This window comes from Drosophila kikkawai, chromosome X (assembly GCF_030179895.1).
Source record: "Drosophila kikkawai strain 14028-0561.14 chromosome X, DkikHiC1v2, whole genome shotgun sequence".
Lineage (NCBI taxonomy): Eukaryota > Metazoa > Arthropoda > Insecta > Diptera > Drosophilidae > Drosophila > Drosophila kikkawai.
The window spans coordinates 14874284-14899015 of record NC_091733.1 but is presented as its reverse complement, the minus strand read 5'-3'; the positions used below and the strand labels follow the sequence as shown (position 1 = coordinate 14899015).

The 24732-nt window shown below is 37.5% G+C and overlaps 1 protein-coding gene across 1 annotated transcript; it reads left to right on the top strand.

Moving 5' to 3' along the window:
* Nucleotides 1-984: 984 nt before the first annotated feature.
* On the top strand, nt 985-24732 carry Hk (potassium voltage-gated channel subfamily A regulatory beta subunit hyperkinetic). The gene is given in 11 exon segments (XM_041774835.2): nt 985-1234; nt 1295-1498; nt 2039-2136; nt 2499-2978; nt 3762-4057; nt 19005-19051; nt 20599-20917; nt 21046-21173; nt 21434-21771; nt 21832-22050; nt 22116-24732. Coding segments are annotated over 10 exon segments (3210 nt in total). The 5' UTR covers nt 985-1234; nt 1295-1440; the 3' UTR covers nt 23343-24732.

Here is a 24732-nt window from a genome sequence, read left to right as displayed (position 1 = left end):
AAAAACAAGAAAACCCTTTGCATACATAGTTAAAAGTGATTCTGTTATTCCGCCGTTCCGTTGGTCGTTCCGTTACATGTAGTTCGTTTCGTTCCACGTTTCTTGTTTCCCCTTAGTTGTCTTTCATTTGGTTGAATTTTTTGTTGTCGCATTTTTTGTAGTGCTTTGAGTTGTTGATGCTGATGATGATGATGCTGACGATGATGATAAGGATAATGATGGATTATAATGATGTCGCAGGCTGTGCGGGGGCATACTACATAAAGGTGTGCATGAATGGAATGGGGTCAAAGAAAAGGGAAAAAGTGTTCTCACGTTGGCTGTCAACTTGTGGCATCCACAGTGTTCCACTTCACTCTTTGAAATCGCCCAAAGTGCTGAGAACGTGGGCTTTTAATGGGCAAAGTACTGACTGAACCAGTGACAGTAGAATTATGTAATGAATGACTTAATGTACAGACGGACTACATATTAAATGTGAGACCATTTCCTTTAATAAAAAAGAGAAATTTAAGCTGTATACGGTAATTAAGAGTTTAAAAAAATGTGAAATGACACCGGCTTATAATTAGTATTGGCGGATTGGGCACACTTTTAATCCTATTAAGCTTTATACATAATATTGGTCACACTTTATGAAATTCTATAGGTCCTTATACATTTTTGTTGTTTTATTGGCCCACATTTAACTTAATAAACTTAAAAATTAATAGAACGCCACTTGAGCCATCGCTGCTGTGTGTTGCCGAAGGCTAACGGTTCTTGTGGTGGGTAGCCTAACGGTTCTGAAACGGTATAGACAGCAACCGGTTGAAGCCAAGGTCAAAGCTCAAAGCTCAAATATGCATGGCACCATATGTACATGTACAGGCCAAATAAAACCTACAGGCAGCAAACATTTGTTGAGCAGTTGGCCCCAGACCGCTTCTCTCTGTAGATATGTACATACAAAAGCCATAATAAATTCTAGATAAATAACCAAGAAAAAAAAGTTAACTTTAAAAGAAAAAAAAACGTTCATGCCAGTTGTAGTTATAAATATTTAAAGGGTAGTCAAGCTCAAAGTCACTTGAGAACTAACTCAAACGTAAACTCAAACTTGATGCTAGGCGAAGGTGTGACCAGTTCTATTGATAAGTGCGCCCTCAGCCTGGCCACACTGCATCATTTTCCTTCTTTGCCGCGAAACGCTTGAGCTTAAAAAGCGAGCCAAGATGCCACTAATTGGGCTGCGGTCAGTGTCTAGTTTTGAGTGTTTAGTGTTTTTGGTTCACAGTGTCTTTTTGTTTTGCAGTTTTTCAGTTTTTCAGTTCCTCAGCCGTTAGTCCCGGGCATTCGGCGTTGTTCAGTGTCAGTGTCGCCTGGCTCTTCGAGGGCAACTGACGGCTGTTGATTCTTCCACGGCGCACCTGTCACCTGTCGAAAGGTGCGTAGGGTGGAATGTCGCCGCCCCGCTTGAGTCGCTACTTGATGGCCGTACGTGGGCGCGACGGGGAGCGTAAGTAGGCGGCAGTTGGGCAAGGGGGCGCGCGGGCGTTTCGTGGCCTTCAATAATTGTGTTTATTTTAGTGTGTGTTTTGCCAGCTGTAGATGCATGCTGCAAGTGTTTTTTATTTTGTTGTGTACTATTTTTTTTTTTTATTTTTTGTTTTTTTTTTCTTCCCCGTACTGGTATGCTCCATTTAGCACTTTCACCATGTGCATGTGTGTGTAGTTTGCATAGCCAATGACAGAAAAATTTTAAAATTAAACAAAAATATGAACATCTATAACGAATTACTATTGACAACAGCTTGAACATTGCCGTCTCTCTCTCTCTCTTTCTTCCCCGTCTTTATCTTTCTCTCTCTGTCTCTACCACCCTCTGCCTCTCGCTCTTCCCCTCTCTCTTTCTGTATTTACTACTGGTAATTTCCTTGGTTCTATCCAATAATTTTTCATTTCCGGTATTTTATCATTTGAAATGTATTTTTTGGTATTTTTGTCGTATTTTTTGCGGTACTTTTCTTGTAAAAAAATGGTCTCTTACCCTCTGTAGACAGCAAAAATTCGCAGACGGACGAGGAAAAGCAGCGCGATCGACAGCGCAACGAGCGAGAGGCCAAAAAGGAAGAGCAGGACGCCATCAACTACAAGGTGAGTGTGTGGGTGTGTGCGTCTCTCTCTCTCTGTCTCTGCCTCTCCCTATCTATTTCTATCGCGCCTAAATTCGGTGTATATCCGTATGTGTGTGTGTGTGTGTATGTTCGATACGCGTGTGAAATTCCAATAATCTATCGAAACTAAATCGAAAACGAATCGAAAAGAGAGAAAATCCTACTATTATAAAAAGCATAAACAAAATTTAACGAAAAGAAAACAAAAGAAAGAAAACAATCTGCTAAAAGAAAATTCAAATCAAAAATGAAGCAGCAATAACGATAACGATAACGATGGCAATGCGATAACCACTTAACCTGATAGTAAGAATGCACTTTGCGACAATTGCATGCAAACAGCGCGACAAGGAGCAACGCGAGGCCCGTCTGCTGGACTTTGAAATCCGGCGCCAGCAGAAGCGCGACGAGCAGCAGCAGCAGCGCCAGCAGCAGCAGCAACTGCAGCAGCATCGCGAGCAGCAGCACCAGCAGCGGGAGCAACAGCGCGAGCAGCATCGCGACCAGCAGCAGCGGGAGCAGCAGCAACAACAGTCCTCCAGCGAGAAGAGTCCACCCACCTCGTCCACCTCGCAGCAGCATCAGCATCAGGTGCATCAGCAGCAGCAGCGCCAGCATTTGCACCTGCAGCAGCAGCACCTGCAACACCAGCAGCAGCAACAGTCAACGGGCAGCGGCAGCAGCAACACCCCCGTTACCCCCAAGTTGCAGACCCCGCCCCCCGATCGCTCGCTGCCGCCCGCCTTTCGCAGCCGCTCCATCGAGCGTGAGATTCTCTACGAGCGCAAGCGATTCTCACAGCCGGAAGCCGGCGAGATCAAGGTTTTCCATCATCAACCCCTGCACGAAGCTCCTCCCAGCTCCTCCTCCATGATCTGCACCTGCATCTGCCCCGGCACCCAGCACCCAGCACCCAGCACCCTGAACCCCAACCAACCGATCCTTGCTCCTGGAGAAAAATCGCTTTTTTGCCTCCCAGGGATCGAACTAATGTATTGGCATTATTAATTATTATTTTTTAATATATTTTAAAGAGTTATTTAGTTATTTTTTAATTTTAAAAATTTATTTTTGAACTTGTACTTTATTTTTATTTGTTAAAAAAATACTTCGGGTAATGTATTTAACTAAGAAATATATTTGGTTTCCTTAAAAATAAACGATTAATGGTTTATTTTATTAAATATTAATTAATTAAATATTAGTATTTATTATTATCTTTTTATTTAGTAAACTAAATTAAAAATTAAATTATTTTAATATTTTTAAATATAAGTTTGAATACTAAACATTTTTTTATTAATAATAAAATTATTTTTTAAAAATATATAAAAATGTTACGTACGTTTTTTGTAGAATTCGACTTTATAGAAATACCCATATACAATTATTTTTTAGTTGAAACATAGTTTTATATATTTTCTTTATTTAAATTCAATATTAATTTAAATTATTTTATATTTATACCTTATAAATCTCCAACCAATATATCGATTTCAGTCACTCGTCGATCCCCGATTTTTTTCCAGCACCACAAAAAAAAAAAAAGAAAACAAGTTGTATTAATGGGAATTAATTTTCTTTAACAAAACTTACCGCGCACAGGAGCTCGACAGCACGACAACATCATCATCCTCCGCTCAGCAGACTTTTCCGGGCAGAGCAGGAGCGGCGACAGGTGCGGCAGCGGCGCCTGCGAGCGGAAGTGGAAGCGGTAGCGGGACAGCAGCGGCAGGACAAACGACGACATTGGCGGGGCCGCCGGCAACGGCCGCAGCTGCCACAGCTGCCATCATCCCGATACTGCCGCTCGGCGTTGCGACGCTGCGCGATGATTCCACCGAGTCCGAGCAGTCCGTGACCTGTGCGCACAGCCAGCTCGATGCCTACCACCGCATCATGTGAGTAGAAGTGTCCTTTTATAAGGATTCATATAATATATTTTTCTTAAACTTAGATTTGATTTTATTTGATAACAAAATTGAGACAGGGTAAAATATCATCTCAATTGGGGAATTTAATTTCGATTATTTTCGATTAATTACCAAAATAGTGGGAACTGTATCGAAACGATTAATCGTCTTAATGTGTGCTCAAATGGTTCATAATACAAGAAAATATGTATTTCTTATTATTATTATATATATATATATATATATTTTAATATTCTTGTAAAAATTATAAAAAAGGGAAAATATATTTAAAGATAGCTTTCGATATCCTTCGATAAGTTCCTCATTCTCATTCTCAAATTTTAAATGTATTTTTATGCACCAGTTTCAATTTAAACAAACTCCAAATATTTATCCCATACTTTATCCCCAAATTAAAGCCCGAGTGCGCCATTGATAACTGCAATCGATAAATGTCTAATGAATCGATGTAATTAATTGCCACATTCTCGCTCAATTTGCGTTGCCCAATCCCATGTATTGAATAAATAAATGTTTTAATTTAAAAGGTGAAACATATGAATGTTATATCGAAATATTTTTAATGAAAAAGTACCAACAACAACATCTGCGCTTATGAAATGAAAACAAACTGCATTTTAATCGAATCCCTCGACTGGCATATGCAGGTAAACATTCGCCAGAATCGTGTATGGGTGTAGGTTTGTGTTTTTCTTTTGGAGAAATATAAAAATATTTATACAAGTGTTTTTTTTTTTTTGTGTTCTCAGCGACTTGCATCATTTAAACGGCGCTCGTTAGCATTAAATCGGACAACCTTTAGCCTGGGGTCATCGGCAATTTTTGCGATTTTTATTCACATTTTCTCCATTATTTCTGTCTCTCTCTCATCCGCTCTCTCGTTCTCACTCTCTCTCTTTGCTCAGTCTGCTTAGGGGCTTTCTCTCTGAAAGCTTGCAAATGGCTAGTGCACTTCTCAAAGGAGTGGGGGAAAATACACCCCCTCCTATACACCTGACATTCAAGCAGATTTCTTAATAATTAATGTGATTAAATAGAATGGAAGGGTGCCTGGGAAACTTTACGAAAAGTTTTCAAAAGACTCTACCGACTTGCAGTTTTTATTAGCCCTGAAAAGTATGCCATGAAAGTTGCATGTAGAAAGTCAAGTCCATGTAGAATTCTATCACGAAATCAAGTATACGCCATGTGGCTCTGTGGGGGAAATTGCAGTTGCATTCCCATAGATGGCGCCAGTGCGGATTTTCCAAAAAAAAAAAAAATAAATAAAAAAAACAATAAACTTTTATGTAGTTATTAGATTTAAAATTAATTGGGAATATTTAAAAACAGAAAATTACATTTTTTTAAATAATGTTTAAATACTTGCAACATTTTAAAAGTTTTTAGCAAATCTAAGATACATTATTAAATAATAATTGTGAACATTTAATAACAGAAAAATACTTAATTTAAATTACACATCTTTATCCATACCTTATAAATATTTAGAGCATTTCAAAAGTACTCAAAAGATATAAGAAATATTCTTAAAATTTAACCAGGAATATTTTATAACAAGAAATTATTTAATTTAAATTGCAAACCTCTTCTATACCTTCTTATTAAAGCGTAAGAGGTTCAAAGTGCTCTGAAAATACTGTGTTTAAAATGTATACAATATTTTTTAATGTTACATCTGGCTTTGTGATCTAGTTTCCCCCCTGATTGTAAATTTGTTCAAGGTCTCGGAGGGCTTTATGTAACAACTTAAATAATTGAAACTGCAACTTAAGTTGGCTCTTGGCTCTTGGCTTCTGGCTTTGTGCCGGGAACCCAGTTGCCCTTCAATTTGACTCGGCGATTGTAATTGCAAAATTACATGTTGTCAGGCTGGCCTCAAATTAAAATAGTTAATTTTTCATTAGGACTAAGTCCTTAACAGGACCCCCCCCCCACACATACGCATACATCGTACATACGGCCGGCCAAGTGCATTCTCAAACATTACATTCTGCCATTTCTCTTGGCCAGGGCTATATTGTGTCTGATTTGGCACAGCTTGCAGTCTGCCATCCACAGTTCCGGCCATCGGATCGAAGCAATTTCCTTTCCCACCTTGGCCAGTGTGTTTATGTGGCAAAAATAAAGCCCTGCATTGGGGAATCAGTAAGTGACTAATAATTGCTGGCCTTTCAGCATTTAGTTTCGGCGGAAGAGCGGCTAAGTGTTCCTTAATATTCAACGGAATGACCAACTGAGCTTCGTGAATTCTGTATTTAAATATATACTGTGTATATACCCTGTAGTAAGTGCGCGTTGTGTGCTGGGTGGTGTTTGTAATGGCCGTTGGCAAATGACTTCTTCGCATTTATCCATTATTCATTATTAATATCCTGGGGTGGCATATATATATGTACATATGTGTATATTTATATGGGAAAGGACGCCATTGACGCCATTTGTGCAATATTTGGATTGCTTCCAGCCAAGTTTTCAGGCGGTTTAAGCATTATCCTGGCTGCAAGGATTTTATAAAGTATTTTCAGCTTTTAAAAAACGAATTTTCTTGGACCAAAAGCCATTGTTTATTACATGTTTTCAATAAACTCATGTATTTTTATAATATTTTTCATTTGGTTACACTTGAAAAATACATATTTTGTGTGTTATATTCATGCCACGATTTCATATGCACTCGAAGTGAATTTATATTGCCTACTTATAAGGGCGGCCGTAAAATCCCCCCAGAATCTCACCTTAAGGATGTGTGGAGTTGTGGTTTGTGATCGGTGCTCGGTAAATATTTATGCGGCAGTTATATGCACGTATCGGTTGCATATATACAGTAAATAGGGAGTATATATATATACTATATGTATTTGTGTGCATTGGATATTTATCCTTAGGCAAAAGGAAAGGCCATTTAGGCCCCTGAGAAAAAGCGGAAAAGGCAATCTCGTAAAAAACACGCACTGCCATCCATCCACACACACACACACACACACACTCTGACTCGAATTGTCATTGCAGAACAGGACACCGACTCACACCTACAGCAAGGACTCTCGAAGACAGACTCCCACTTACACACACTCCCCCCACATGGAGAATAAAGAAACAAGCCGGGCCAATTTGCAACCGCAACAGAAGAAACACTATTGGGAGGGAGCAAAATAGGAAGATAGAGAGAGAGGGAGAGGGAGAGACGGAGAGAAAGAACGGCCTATTGATGGTGGGCTTTTCCGAATTGGGACACGTGCGTTTCGCCAAAATTCACCACAAAAACAGAGAGGCAGCCGAAAAAGCTCCTGAAAATTGCGCGCGCTGGCTTTCTCTCTCTCTTAATGTGTCTCTCTCTCTATCTCTTTTTAATGCCCTCTCTCTCTCTCTGTACGAGCGTTTAAAAATTTAAATAGAACCTGAATCGGAAACTAAGTCGTCCTAAAATTAATAGGAAAATTGCTATCAATAAAAGTCACCGAAAATAGAATATAAGGATCTCAAAGGATCAATTGGGCTTAAGGAATTTTATTTAATATTTTAGATTATACATATCTATATTTTATTTCATTAATTTAATAATAAATTTATTAATATTTTATATTTAATATGTTCTTTAATTTGTTTCTTAAAAAATATAAATATTATTTCTAAACAGTTTATTTAACCATTTTCGAGGTTGTTTTAAAGCATAAAAAGTTTAAAATTAAAATTTTCAAATTTTTAAGATTAAATTTATATTTTTCTTAAACAATTTCTCGTTAAAACTACCTTGAAAAATTAATTTATAACTATTTATTATAATGCTGAGAAGCATACGTTTTATTAAAAACTGAACATCGATTTACTATTAAAATTTTTAAATTATTAATAGCTTTACTTATTAACTTTGCTTATTAATAATTTACTAGTATTATTTTTCTATTAACTTTAAATATATACATTTCAAGGGTATTTCTTATTCGATTCCCTTGCTTAGTTTTCGCCCTCCTCATGTTTTATTTTCGTTTTGTTGTTTCTCTGCTGTTTCCTTCGGTTTGCAAATAACACGTGCATTTGTCGTAACTGTCCCCCCAAACACCACCCCACCCCTGCTCCTATCCCAATTCCCCCATGGCGCCCACCGCCCCGAATTTGCTCTTGTTACCGTTACGTTCTGTTTTCGCACAAACGTTCGTTCGCTCGCCTTGCCTCTCTTTTGGCTCCGTGCTCTCAGTGCTGTCAATTTTTGTTTGCCAAAAATAGCCAAGAAAAAGTTTTATAATTTGTCAACAAACGAGAAGAAGGAAATTAAGAAGTTTATTTAATTTAATTTAATGTTATTTTATTTTATTTTATTTTATTTTATTTTATTTTATTTTATTTTATTTTATTTTATTTTATTTTATTTTATTTTATTTTATTTTATTTTATTTTATTTTATTTTATTTTATTTTATTTTATTTTATTTTATTTTATTTTATTTTATTTTATTTTATTTTATTTTATTTTATTTTATTTTATTTTATTTTATTTTATTTTATTTAATTTAATTTAATTTTATTTTATTTTATTTTATTTTATTTTATTTTATTTTATTTTATTTTATTTTATTATTTTTTTTTTAATTTTATTTTATTTTATATTATTTTATTTTATTTTTTTTATTTTTTTTTTTATTTTAATTTGATTTCATTTTATTTTATTTATTTTTTTAGGTTTCGATTTTTAAAATTCGCTTAGAATTTGATTAGAAAACTGTGCCATGTTCTTGGGGCTGTTCTACATGTCGTATACGTAATATGGCATTTATACATTTCTGTGGCAGTCAGTCTTTAAAATTTGGTTATTTGATGAGTGATATATAATGTGCTAATACTTCATTTAAATATAATTTATATTTATTACCTATACATTATTTATATATATTTTTTAAAAATATTTTTTAACATTTAAAATAAGTTATGGCTTTGAATTCTCAAGGTTTTATCTTAAAGCTGATTAAATCTTATAGATTTTTTTCCAGTTTTAATTTGTTTATTGCTTTGAAATTTATTTTACAATATTTTTATATTGTAATATTATATATAATAATATATATATATAAATTTATAAATGCCATATTACGTATACGACATGTACAACAGCTCAAAGGAAATGGGCAAAGTTTTCTAACCAAATTATTATTATATAATAATAATAATATATAATTATTCCAAACAACTAGCCAAAATAGCGAGTTGGCCAGTCCTGAGGCCAGCCAGCCAGCTGGCTTTTGTTGGTTTTCCCTCTGCGCTCTGGTCACTGTGTTTTACCAGTTTGCATTTTCCGATTTCGGCAGCGAGGCCGAATATAAAAAAAAAGTCGTGTATGTTGCTCGGCGATTGAGAAAATGAGCAAGTGAGAAAGTGGGAAAGTGAGCAAGTGGGAAACTGAGAAACTGAGCGAGTGGCGGAGCGGCGAGGCTTCTGGTCCTCATTGCGGTGTTACGTGTTTCGCGTGTCAGACGCTTCGGTACGCGTCGCGCGCGCTCCGTTTGGCGGCGACCATTTGGGCGAAATTATTTAATAACAATTTATAAATAATTGTAAAAGAAACAAAAGGAGAATGAGAATGAGAATGAAAAGAAAATAAACACAAACAAAAAAACAACAAAAATCTAAAGAAAATAACAAAGCCCGAAAACTGCACAGAGAATGCCTTATGTTATTTTTTTTTTCTGTTGTTTCTAGTTTTTGTTTAGTGCCAAAAAAATAAAGTAGAAGAAAAAAGAAATACTTATATGTGTTCGCTGCGGCAAAATAAATATGCTTATAAATCATGGCTGTCAAAGGAGCAGAGTGGCTAGAGGCAGAGAGCCTTTGAGAGAAGGTCGCGGGGCAGTGATTTCGTTGCGTTTACCGTTAGCAGAGTGCCGTTGTTACATGTGCTGGCGTGTGTAAACATTGCCGTTACACACGGTGGCCATATTGTTTTGGAAGAAAGTACCAAGCACCAAGCACACATAACGCATACGCAGCGTGGTCCGGTTAAGCCACATCACAGTGTCCTCCAGGATGTTTCTGATTAATTGGCAGACATAAAAAGCTGGTGTTTGTATTAATTAAATATTAAGCTGGGTCCAAACAATTTATTTATTTTTTTTTTTTGAATTGTTTCTGAGCTATGCTGAAGTGTCAAGCTGGGTCTTTACGTAATTTATATGTGTTGGAAGGTGCATTATAAAGAGTTTCAAGTGTTGAAGCTGATAAATATTCGATCTATGATCTAAATATAACCGGTAATAGGTAATAATTTGCCAGGAAATTTGAAAATTAAAGCGATTTTTAAAATTTGGAAATAATAATGTGGGAAATGTTAAATATTTTTGGAAATTTTATATGTTTTTGATGAAGTTTGTTTTGTTTTTTGATAACTTTAGGCTTGTTTTATTTTTTCTAAAAGAAAATCCTATTTAGAAGTCTTTCTAATTTCTAATTACTACAGGAATTAACTAACTAAACAGTTAAAATCACAAGAAAATAGTTTTAAATAACGAAAATTGTATATATATTTTTAATATTGGATTTGCTATATATATTTTTGCTTCTTGATTTTATAATTATTAATGCTAAATATATATATATATATATATAATATATACATCAAGTGAGAAACATATAAACTATATAAATACAATTTTACAAGTATACAATTTTTAATATAATAACAAACATTTATTTGTTTTTTAACAAAAAAACTGAAATATATATTCTTTTCTTTGCCATTTTTGAAATTATAAAAGCTAAACATATTGGGAAATATCAATTACAAAATAAGCATTGTGTGTGCCTTTGGCAAAGTATTAATTATCTAAATAATTCACTCGTATCAAACTCTCGCATTAAAATACGTTTTAAATGTCCAACATTGAATATTCCCTAGGATAAAATTATTAAATTCTAAATGTGGAATATACAAGTATATATTATATATATAAATCTCCCCAGAGTTAAATTATTCACTCGTATCTAACTGATATATGGGCCTAACCAAATATCTATTGCATATTTCCAAGGCATTGAGGCATCTCTCTCTGCAATGTAGGCTGATTTGGGTTGGCACTCTTGGCTTTTTTTACCCACACTCAAGCACACACACACACACACACAGAGAGACACAATGGCACACTGCGGAGGATACCGTTATAAACAAAAGGCAGGCCAACATCTGTGCCAAAAACCATTTCCCATGTGTGCCTTTTGTGTGTTTGTGTTTGTGCGGTTTGCATGTGTGTCAACGCTCTAATTTTTGGCTGCCTTTTTTTTTTGGAGAGAGGGAAAACAATATCTTAGGGAAAATATTCTAGTAACATTGGGGAAAATGAATGGAAAACAAAAATGGTTCAATAACTCCGCGTGCGCAAATTTAATGTCGTGTGAATTGCATTCGATTCAACAGGAAAAAATTGTGTTTAGTAAGTAATTATCCAGTCACGCCACAGTCGCTGTGTTTTTGTCTATGTATTTGTATTTTTTTTTATTAGTCTGCGATTGTGTTGGTCTTTGCGGCTGATATCGATAAACCCGACGAATGCCATAAAGAACAAAGCCAAAAGACTGGCAAACCTACAGTAAAGATTCTGTAAAAGAATAGTTTTCAAGTATTTGTAAATTTTTTAAAATATTTTCTTATAGTTAAGGAAAAACTGTAAGAGTTTCTTTAGTTTATTTCAAACATCTGCATCATTTTCTGGGCCTGTCTTCAGTTTCCTTGGGCTGACATTTGCCACAAGGGGATACCCCGTGTCATAATTCTAGGCCAAATCATAGGAAATGATTTGAAAACGAGTCTGTACCAATTATTAATATATGCCTGAATTAGTTGGCAGACATTTCTGAGCTTGACTGTAGCAGTCCCCACACGAACGTACATATAAAAATCATTCGGCTTGCTGGCATGTGAAGTAAGGAGAGTGAGAGTAGTGTGGGTGGGTGGTAATATCCTTGCCTTGCCTTGCCTTGCCCCTGGGCTCCGGCATAACCTTGTTGATTCAACTCCGCCCCTGCCGGCCCTGATGGGAATATAATGCAGCCAAGATTCGGTTATGGGTAAATCGGAAAAGCGAGAAGGGAATAGGGAAAAGAAAAGAGGAAAAGGAAAATATAGGGAAAAGGAAACTCGGAAGGGACTTTGACTTTGGTTTCGTGTGAGAAATGTAATTCCAATATGACATGCCACGTGTCACTCGATCTGGCCGCTGATATGGTATATGGAAAATGTGGAAAATGGGCAATTGCATAAGATTGTGGCTTAGATTTAAGCTGCAAAGAGGTAGGGGGTAGGTAGATTAGGTAGATTAAAAGCACAAATTGCTGACAAGTGCACTTTATTAATTGAAGGAAATCCGTTTTTAAGCCGATTTCAGTCATTCCTTTTAATTGAATGACTTAACTCTGAGTTGTTCTGAGTGCTGTTGGGGTTTTAAAGATTTTAAACAAATGTTTTTTAAGATTTTATTCTTATAATTCAGCAAATAAACAGCTTAAGTAAATTAATTTTTAGACTTTAAGCCCCTGATAGATCACATTGTTAAGGCTTTAAGCTCCTGATAGACTTTAAGCCACTGAATAGATCACCTTTTTTGGTACAAAAACTACAGGTTTATATTGAACAATCCCTGGCGCTTTTGACCCATCATCATTGGCGGCAAACATGAAATGTGGCAGGCCTATATCCGTATCCGGTGTCCCTTTTCCTGTTTCCCGTTTCGCTTTTTCCGTTGCCTCTTTCCGGCTGCCGCTATATTTTGCCCCCAAATCGATTATCGAAGGCTTTATGCATGCCTGAGTGCACTTTTCTCCGAAAATTGCTATAGCAAACAGAGCCCCACCGGAACGGAATCCATATCTATATCCGCATATTCTTGGGGGCCCATGTCCGCCGTAAACGTAACCGTAGCCGTAACCGTATTCATTTTGCCGTAGGCCGGTCAACGCGTCAGTGGGTCACGGCTCCCCTCTCGCTCTCTCAGACTCCTCTCTCTCTCTCTCTCTCTCTCTATCGCTAGGGAAAGCCGAAAAATGGGAGAGGAAAATGGGGGAAATTGAGAGCGAGCCGGAGAGGAATGCGGCATATCGACCGGTGTTGGTGTCACGCCATGCTGCGGTTGCTAAAAAAAAAAAAAAAGAAATATACAACAACAAAACATTCAGGAAAAACAGAAAACACACACACACACATACAGTCACATGCATATATGTATGCACATGTGTATTATATATTTATTTTATTATTTGCACTTTTGGCTACGTGCTGTGCCAAAAAGGCGGAATACCAAAGCCTATGGCAATTCCTTTGAGCCTCACACAAACACACAGACACTTGTTCTAAAAAATACACACACACACACATGCATATGAGTTGCAGTTGCAGTTGCAGTCAAGGTTGCTGTGATGTTGATGATGTTGCAGCTAGAAAGTAGCAGGCAAGTACCTTAAATTGGATTTTTCCTTATGCTACTCGTTCGCTGCAGCTGTCTACTTCAGCCAGCCATGCACTGAGAGAATTATATAGAGGGGATATAAATATATTTATATTTTAAATATATATATATTTAATTTATTATCCTAGCAGAAGCGTTGTTTGAGATAGCGGAAGTCTCTTGTTTAAGTAAAAACTTTAAAGTTTAAACTGCTTAAATAAAGTTTTCTAAATGCCTTAAATTATTTTTAAATAATTTTTAAAAATCTCTAAAACTTAAATTATTGCATTCACTTTAAATTTACAATTCTACTTAACTTTTTTTTGACATTATTTAATTATTTTGGGAGTGTATTTTAGGTTGACTTGTGGCAAATATTTATATTTTTAGATAAATATAAATAAAAGTTAGATTTTTAATGGCCTGAATTATTTTTAAGAAATTTTTAAATAAGCCAAAGTCTTAAATTATTAATTAAAACCGTTTTTTTTAGTATTATTCGCTATTTAGAAAAATTATTTCACATATAAATGAGGTTTCTATTTATTTTTTTCTAAATATTAATTTTCTCAATGCACTTTTCCTTCTCCTTGTCCCAGCCCCTTTTTTGGGCTGTTGCCGCCCCTTCCATCTGCGGGTCACATAATTAGGAACCAGAGGCTGACACTGTAAACCAGTTTTTCTTTTGTAGCTGCCATAAGCTTGTAAACAGCTTAGACGCCTGGCCTTCAGTAACAGCCCAGAAACTACAATAAAAACTGCAAAAACAACAGCAAAAACAACAACACAAACAATAACAAAAAAAAAAACAAAAAAGAAAAACAAGGAAAACACATTTTCCAATTCGTGCACGAGTCAAGGTCGTCACAACAAATGCCAGGGAAAAGGCAGGAGAAGATAATCGCCAATGATGCGATTTTAAGTGCAGACGGCCAAGTGTCAGCGGCAACGACAGGAAAAACAATACGAAAAAGAAAAAAAAGTATAGGAAAATGCAGTAAGGAAAATGGTTTTGAGGGGGGGGGCAATAATATGAGGCTAAGGGAAAGTGAATTGATTTGACACACGTGTGATTGCAAATGGCAAGCAAATCAAGTGCATTTCCATAGATTTGCCACTTAAAAGGAAATAGGAAAAGCGTGGAAAGCGTGAAAAGCCCAATTGTCCTAAGGCATGAGTATTGCCTTTCAATGTCAGGGTTAATACATCAATCAGCGAGTTCAGGTTCAATATTATTTGGCTACCTTAAAGGCTTAAAGTAGGGTAAAATCTTAAGTTACACATTGAATATCTCAAGGATTAAGACACAAAATAAATATCTAAAAAGTTCAATGTGAATAATAGAAAGAAAATTGTTAAAAATATAATATACTATATTTTACGGTACCAGGGATTTCTCTTAAAAATATAAAAATTACTCAAAATTATATGTTTTCTTCTACAAAGTTGTACATAAATAATAGAAGATATAAACATACCAGGGAACTTGTTCAAAAATATAATATTTTATACTTTACTTTAAAAATTTCTCTTAAAAATATATAACTCAAATATATAGAATATATTTTCCCCTTAGAAATTAAGCTTTGATGCATTTGCAAATTAGACAAAATCAAAACACATTTATCTCAATGATTTCTGAAATCTGGGAAAATCTGTAAGCCAACATCACGTTAGCTGACTTGACTTGGCCCGATAATCTTGGCCACTTGCCACCTGCCACTTGCCACTTGCCTCGGTGTGTCGAACCCACACACACACACCGCCCCACTTGTGGGTTGGCCGGAGATAACAAGGATAACGAATCGGGGATACCAAAAGTGGCGGGCGTGTGTGTGTGTGTGCGAGCACCTGACTAAAAGTTTAATTTGTAGATTAGCCGCCTCTCTGCTAACGCCCCTCGGGACCCAACGACACCTTCTAGTGACATGTAGAATATACATATATATATATATGTGTATATATATTCCTGTACTCTAAGCTTTGCTCAGTCAACTGTCACTTTGGCCTAGAAATGGAATTTATTGTCCTGGCAAAAGTTTGCAGCTGGCACTCGAAACTTTTCGCTGAGATGCAGCACTCACAGATGGTCATTGATCCCCACAAAAGTAGGCTATGATGAGCGTAGAATAACTACAGGAAATGTGAAGATATTACTAGGTCAAAAATTGGACAAATATGAAATATAAAATGTTATTTGAATAAGTATTTTAAGAATTTCCGAAACCAATTTTTCAAAAATCTTTTGTAATTTTAGTTAAGAGAAAGTACAAGTTCCTAGAGATTTCTTGGGGAAATATTTTCCTTATTTTATTTATTAAATTATTTTATTTCAAGTATTAATTAATATAATTATTATTTTTATACCATAAACTTTGCCAAAATTACTTACTTTCCATATTATCTTCTATATATATAAATCCAGAAATACAAAAATCGAAATATTTTTAACTAACAACTTGTTGGCCAGTGTAGTAATATACCCCTCACATTTGCCCTGATTCTTGGCTACCTGTAGAGGTGTCAGTTTTATTGTGTAAACCGTTGCATAAATGTCAAAAAGTTTTGCTCGGGGGGAAAAGCGTAGGGAAATGCAGGAGGGGAAAAGCAGGCGCAAATTGTGCCCTTCTCTTCTTGTTGTTTTCATTGTGGTGTCAACTACACACCGGTCGTGGTGAAAAGCTGTCTTGCACTACCAACCTACCTTCACACCTCTCAGCTTACCTTCCCTCCCCTAGGGCAGTGGAAAATAGTGCATTCCATGGCGCCTTCCAAACTGATCCCGCTAATTAAGACGGAAAAGCTGTCTGACTTTTACTGAAACCATTGTCAAGGTTAATTTATAATTAACCATCGATAATGGGGAATCAAACAGAAGCAGATCTAGATACAGATCTAGATACAGATACAGATACGAACAAGATACAGATACAAATGAGATACAGATACAGATACAACCCACAGATACGGATATATCTATATCCAACGATGTTCGGCACGAGGCGGATTAAATGAGCCGCCGGCAACGAGCTAAAATTATCAACCATCAAATGTCTATTTATGTTCGCAGATATTTCGGCGCTAATGTAAAGTGCCCGGTTCGATATCTGAAGAGGTATAGGTATATATGTATATATTCTCTGCAAATTTATTGCTGGGAAATTATATACAGCCAAATCATTGGTTCACAAGTTTTGGAAACAAGAAAGTGAGAATTAATTTATAATAATAAATTATTAATGTCACCTTGTCAAAGAAGGCATTACGAATTGCGAAGGATTTTATGATTTTAAAACAGATTTTTATGTACATAGTTCCAATATGGGTTTTAAGTAAATATATTATAAACTTAATATAAGGAGAAGAAATATATTTTTTTGATTTTTCCTTCTATTAAAATAAGTTTCAATATGTCTAAAAAATATCTTATAAATGCTTAGGTTCTTAATTCCCTAATAAATTATATATATATATTTAATTAAATATAAATTAAATATAATATCTCGTGGAAAGACCCATCTCACCTCCTTAGGCAACATACATATTTCAATGTTCGACAAGATCAATCGTGTGTTAACAAGTGGCGTTGCCATTTATCATTCAAGTGCACCTGAAGTTTATGGCCGTAATTAATGTGATTCCCAGCGGGCTCTCTTTTCTCTGAGTGTGGTGAAAAGCTTCTCTCTCGCAGGCTCTCATCCTCTCTAATTTTTGTTTTTATGCAAAAACTTTTGGCAAAAGTTTCGATCAAGCTTTGGGCTTTGTTTTTTTCGGCAAACGGAATGCGTTTTTTTTTTGTTTACCAATTTTTCCAATCAGCAGCGACAAGCAACTAAACATATATCCGACTGGACTTTGCCTTAAAAGTATGCTAGATATATATACAGACAGAATCCCTTGTGATTTGTAGTCCAGTCTTAATAGTGTGTAACTTAAAAACAACGCCAATAAGGAGACATTCAAATTACTTTAAGTGAAAATAATATAAAATTGAAAAAAAGCAACAAAGGTATGTCTTGAAAATATAATAAATATAAATAATAAAATAAAAAATAAAATATATTATTAAAAAATAAGCCTAAAATATTAAATAAAAATAAGAAACAAGTGTGAAAAATACTAAAATAAATTAAAACAGTTGAAAAAAATATATAAAAAATTAAATAAAATATTATATGTTAAACTTAAACTTATAACCGAAATTAAAAATGCGAGTTTAAAATTGCTAAAAGTCATATAAGTCATAAACCGAAAACCCAAACAAATATTATATTTAATATATATATTCAATGCAAAACCCTAAATAAGCCAATAAAAAAGCTTCAAAATTCAATAAAATATATATATTTCCTATTAATAAAGAAGAAATCAATAAGTAAACAAACACCAGATAAACGAGACCAAAAAAAAAAAAATAAATAAAAGTGCAAGAAGCGCCTAAATAAACAATATAAGAACATAAACAAAAACCAGAAAAATGAAACCTAAATAAATAAAAATTTAAATATAATTTTAACTAAAAACAAAAAATAATATTTTTGTATACCGTGCAGATTTAGAATAAACAATGGCGTCCAATAGGGTCTAAAAAAAATTAAAAAAAAAAGAGAAAAAAACAAACAAAAAGAACCAAAAAAATCATCCGCAAAAAGGAGAAAATATAAATTTAAAAAAATTAAAAGAAACAAAGTAAAGCCCAGCAGCGTCGACGTCGACGACAACGACGACGACGTCAGCAGCAGCAGAGCCACCATGTCCATGGCGTTATGCAACCTTAATGGCGACGGCAGCGCCTCGCAGCCAACGTCGCAGCCGCAAGAGAGCCTGATGGACGCCAGCAGTGCCACGACGCCGCTGCTCCTGGGCCATGACCACAGCGGCGGCAGTGGGCCAGCAGAGGGCAGTGGCAGCGGCAGCGGCAGTGGCGGTGGCGGTGGCGGTGGCGACCTCGTCGTCGATGGAACAACCATTGAAATGCCCGCTGCCGGCATCGATGCTCAGCCGCAGCCAGCGTCGCTGTCAATGCCAACGCAGCCGCCGCCGCCGCCGCCTCTGCTGATGGCGCTGCCTGCCAATCTGAATTTCGTAACGGGACCCACGACGCAGCCGCTGACGCAGCAGCAGCAACTGATGATCCTCAACAGCGCAGTCGCGCCCTCGACCAATGACAACAATAATAATAACAACAACAACAACAATGTGGACAATACTAGCGACGAATCGAACCCGGTCACCATTTACAGGTAAAAATGGCGGCTAGAAAAAAAACACAGGTGTGAGGCTATCGAAAATCGGTTTCTATATATTTTTAAGCCAAGAAATTAATTAACTACACTTACGGGGGGAACATGTGATATATTGAGAGCTAAATCTAAATATAAGTATAACATAAGTATTAATTACTAATATTACCTCTAATATTTATATACCCCATCCTTTTTTAAACCTATTCTGACCCCGATATATCCATTCTTTTTGTACATTTTCCAGGTGCCGGGCTCCCATTGCGTCACTCGACTGTATGGAGGAGTTCAGTGGTACGGGCGGTCATCTTGATTTCGGTATCAAATTTCTCACTATCATATAGGCTTATCATTTATGTTGTTACCCCTTGATTGCTACACGTTTTCAATTGCCCGATTGTTCGATTATTTCGATTGTTTTGCATGCTAAAGCACTTGAGTCCATCATAATTATCGATAATTGTGGGTTTTGTTTGTTTTTTTGGCGAAATAGAGGCATTGGGGTAAATGCTCGCGTAATGGCCAAACATATAATTAAAGTTGTAATTTATTTTATTCGTTGTGGGGAAAACCCATAGCACCTACAAATAGTTTTTGTTTTATACGAAAACTCCACCACAATCACGCACCCAAAAAAACACGCTCACCGGACGCACGCACTTTTTGTGAAGTAAAAAAAGTAATAATAATAATAACAACAACAGGAAGGCGGGTGGGTAAAAAAACAGGAAGGGGATAAAACACACAAGGGAAGGAAACACACAGAAAAATGTCACTCTTGTTTATTCATGTTCATTGCATGCCGCGCTTTTGTACTTTTTAATATACTCTGCTAAGCGGTTACCCCAATTAGCTAAGTGCCCAGGCATCTTTTTCGTCCTTTTTCGTCCTTTTTTTCCGTTTTGCAAACGTTGAAAGTTTAATTTCGAGGCCTGAAGGTGTGTAGTTGAACCCCCAAAAAGGTAGCCAGTTTAGACATAAATTTATAAAATATTTATTTAAAATGGTAAAGAACACAAACTGAAAGGGAATATTACTTTAAGTTCATGCTCATTCATGTTTTGTTTAGTTTTCAATTAGGGTTTAAAAATAAGAGCCTTAATTCACAGTTGAACTATCAGAGAAGATGAAGTTTAGATTATTTATTTATTATTATTTATATATAAGAAATATATTAAAGGAGTGCCAAAAGTATTTTTGAAGATTAACCTTGAATTCCGCTGAAACATTGATATTTTACTTATTTATTTTAAACCTAAAATTCCTTTAAAAGTGTTTCGAATTCTCTATACAAAATTTAGACCCAAAAATATCCCTAAAATTTCCCACAATCTATTTTAATTTTATAAATAATACATATATCATTACTTTTCGAAAATATATTCTTAACCCTCACAAGTAAGTTTTTAAAACTTACCTTTAACTTGACTTGTTGCGAGCAATTGTTGGTTCTCTGTATAAGATTTTATATAAATAATATTTTATACAATATTATATATTTATAGGTATAAATAATATTTTATATTAAATATTACAACTAGATGTTTGGTTAGAGTATTGCCACTTCGTCACCTTGGCCCTTTTAGTTAAACTTTTATCGTTGAATTGCGTTTGTGTGGTTAGCTTTGTTGTTGCTGTTGCTGTTGTTGTGTTTTTGCACGTTTCCCGGCACTTTGAGAGCCCCGCCTCTGCGTGTTAAGGATTTCCACATTTCCACTAACGGAAACGCCCTTTTCCCCAAAACGAAACTGTTTCATTCCCATGCGGCACCTGAACCCCTGAACACCTGGACACTCGAACCCACTATATGGCCATCTATCTGGGCATACCGCTGCGAGCAGGCCGCTCCATCAGCCTGGGCTCCAATCCGGCGCTGCCGCTACGGCATGGCTCCACGCCGACGCCGGGCCTGCGGTACAAGAATCTGGGCAAGAGCGGCCTACGCATCTCCAACGTGGGCCTCGGCACCTGGCCGGTCTTCTCGCCCGGTGTGAGCGATGACCAGGCGGAGGCTATACTCAAGCTGGCCATCGAGAGCGGCATCAATTTGTTTGACATCTCGGAGGCGCATTCCGAGACGGAGATTGGCAAGATTCTGCAGCGGGCGGGTTGGAAGCGAACGGCCTATGTCATCACCACGAAGGTCTACTGGAGCACCAAGTGAGTACAGATGTAGAAAATAGGTTTTATTGAAAAATAATATATTTATCTTATATATTTCTTGAAATTTTGAATCAAAATGTATTATTTTTGATGCTTAAAATGTATTTTTATATATTTTTTTGTAGGTCTGAGGAGCGGGGTCTCTCGAGGAAACACATCATCGAGTGCGTGCGAGCCAGCTTGCAGAGATTGCAGCTGCAGTACATCGATATAGTGATCATCCACAAGGCGGATCCCATGTGTCCCATGGAAGGTGAGTGTCCTTCATTAGTTCGAAATAGTTCCTAGATTGAAACTGAGCATCTAAAACATAGTTCTAACCTTTGATTATTAGTTTTCCTAGGAGCTATTTAGGCATAAAATAAATATGCAGAAATTAAAAGCCTTTAGAGATACTCGAAATGGTTATAGTTTCAGGAAAAAGTACCCTAATTTCCTTACTTTCCAAAAGGAAATAGAAGCAACCCTAACCCTGCCCTGTTAATCACCTCAACTCCTCCCCTCTTCCAGAAGTGGTGCGTGCCATGAGCTATGTGATACAGCAGGGCTGGGCCATGTACTGGGGCACCGCTCGCTGGAGCCAGGTGGAGATCATGGAGGCATACACCAATTGCCGCCAGTTCAACTGCATTACGCCAATCGTGGAGCAGTCGGAGTACCACATGTTCTGTCGGGAAAAGTGCGAGCTCTATCTGCCGGAGATGTACAACAAGATTGGCGTGGGCCTGATGGCCTGGGGACCCCTGTCGATGGCCCTCAGTGACACCCAGAATGGGGATAAGCTCTTCCTGCCCAAGGGCTCCTTCAAGACCAAGAGCTTCTCCTGGACCGAGGATGAAATCAATCGCAATGTGAGTTGTTATTGTTATTAAACAGAATTTATTTGTTAATTACAATGTCCCGTTTTTAAGGCCGCTCTGTCGCCGCAGGGCAGCTGGGGCAAGGATCGGATCGAGGAGGGACGACGCCACTGCGATCGGCTGCGTGATTTGGCCGCCCTGGCCGAGAAGCTGGGCTGCAGCCCCACTCAGCTGTCCATTGCCTGGTCGCTGAAGCATGAGCCCGTCCAGTGCCTGCTGCTGGGAGCCACCTCGGCGGAGCAGCTTCACCAGAGTCTGCAGTCGCTGCAGGTCAGTAACACGATTGGTAGATATTATATCAAGTGTAGGAGAGACTCAGTTCAATATTCATGCAGCTGCTGCCGCGACTCTCGTCGAGCGTGATGCTGGAACTGGAGCGGATACTGGAGAACAAGCCGGTGCGGCCGCCGATGATCTCGACGCTGGCGCTCCGGTGACAATCAGCGTGCCCGCAGGGGCCGCTCAGCCTGAGCGGCGGCGGACCCTGCGGCGCCGATTCGCCCAAGCATGAGGATGAGGCCTTCATTGAGGAGGTGGACGCTGCCAAGGATGCTGCCAAGCAGGGCTTCTGCCTCATCCAGTGACGAAAGGAGTCCTTAGATAACGATAATAAATTTTTGAAAGTGATTAGCAGTAAAACTAGCCTAAGTAGCAATACCATGACGACAACAATAAGCAGGCAGGAGATGCAGCAGCAGCAGCAGCAGCATCAACAGCAGCAGCATCAACAGCAGCAACATCTCCAGCAGCAGCAGCAGCAGCAGCAGCAATATGTGCAACTTCAGCAGCAACACCAGTCGTATTTTCCCCAACAGCAGCAGCCACATCTCCCGTCCAGCAGCAACTCCAGCGAGGTGGCAGCATCGGGATCGGGATCAGGACCCGCAGACCTCCAGTTCGACACCCTAAACAACAATAACCACAGCAACGGCAGCTCGGAACAGCCAACAAATGGAGCCACTGACACCCAGAAGCGTCGCTCCCTGCTCAACTTCAAGTCCCTCGACTTCCATCTCAAGTCCCTGTACAGCGGCCTCAGGAGTCACTCCTCCTCCGGTGCCGGCGCCAGTTCCAGTCAGCCGAATAGCTCTGCCCCGGCAGTGGATCAGGTGCAGCGAAGGATGCCATATTTGCGGGTGGAAAGCGTGGATCCCGAGGGCGAGTCAACACTCCGAAGAGAAGGCGATGGAACAGCTCTCTCAGGACATTCCCCCAGCTTCCTTTCACCCTACAGCGGAGCAGGAGGCGGAGGAGCCGTTAGCCTCCAGCTGCCCTCGGCCGATGCAGCCACCATTAGAAGATCCTCAACTTCGGATATAGTGAATTGCAAAAAGGGCGGTGGTGGAGGGGCAGGGACGGGGTTAGGAGTGGGAGTAGGTGGAGGCGGATCTGCCCAGGATAGCAGAAGGCCCAGCACCTCGGACCTGCTGCGGAGGGCCAGGGAACGAAAGGGTAGCGAGGCCAGGATGGGCCGAAGTGTTTCGCATAGTGGTCTGACCAGGGGCGGGGCCTTCGGTGGAGGCGGTGGCTTGGGAGGCAGGAGAACCAGCATGGCCTTCTAAAAGAAAATGTGGGAAAATATTGAGGGAAAGCTTGAAAACATAATATTGGTTATTGGGGGTTCCATGAACACCCCTTCAAAAAACGAACTTTTTGAAAAAGGATTCTAAAATTATAAAGAAAATATATTGCAGCTAGGGATATAGGTTTGGAAAACCCCTGAAAATCAGGGGAAAACGAAGAGTAGAGGTGCAATATATATGCTAAAAACTGTTGATCAAATCTGATTCAGAAATCGGCTGACAAAATGGCGCTTATGAATTTTTATCTAGTAAAAAAAAAACAAAAATAACCAAAAACCAAAACAAAATCAATAATAAAACTTAGTGAGAAGGGAATTTTTTGTGGAAATATCCTTACGATTATTATGGTCTATTAAGCCTCGGACTCGAACATAACTAAAGATAGTAGATAAAGGATTAAGGATAAAGAAAAGGCGTAAAGGAACATAACATTTCATATCTTTAACTCTCTCTCTCTCTCTCCACTCTACTTCTCTCTGTCTCTCTACAAAGCCCCAGCAATTGAATATATATTTAATACCCCTCCTGCATCACATCGTCCCAACTTTTATGACAATATTAGAACCTAACTATCGTGTACTATCGTTAACTATCGCCTGGCAAAAGCTCTGAAAACTAACCTGCGTTCTGGAAAATGGAAAACAAAAGAAGGAAGAAACCAAAAAAGCTAATACAAAGATCGATCCATAATCAGCTTACTGTGAGAGTTCATATCAAGCGGAAACCCAAAAGCAAGAAACTAACTATGAAAAAAAATATGGAAAGAAAAGAAAACTTGGATGAATATCTTTCGGTTTATTCGATTAGTAGACTTAACGAATGTTAAATGATTGTAACGAGTGGAGGAGCGACTAGCAATTAGCGATAGCAATTTACGATTAACGATTAAAAACGATAAACGCAGAGGGAGTTCATCAGATAAATCAATTTTAGCTAAACGAAAATTTAACTAATGAAAACTAAATGAAAAACAATGAACAATTCAAATCAAATCTTATTATATAGACATTACTAGCATTATGTAGTTAAACGATAACAATTCAAGCGAACATTTTTTAAATCAACAAAACGAAAAAGAAAAAAAAAACTAAAAACTAAATGAAAACCAAAACCAAAACATGATTAAACAAATGCCTTTCATAACAGCAACAACAACAAAAACAAGAAAGTTTATATTTTAAATAAATGCAGTATATATATATATACACACACACACACATAAATATGTGAAGAATACGAAAAGCGATGAAATAAAAGCCAGCAGCAACAAATTGTTATTTATTAATTGTAGTTTCCAAGACATCAAAGCCTCCCCCGAACTATATAGACCCATTATCCTCTGAAAATTAAAAAAAAAAAAAAAACAAAA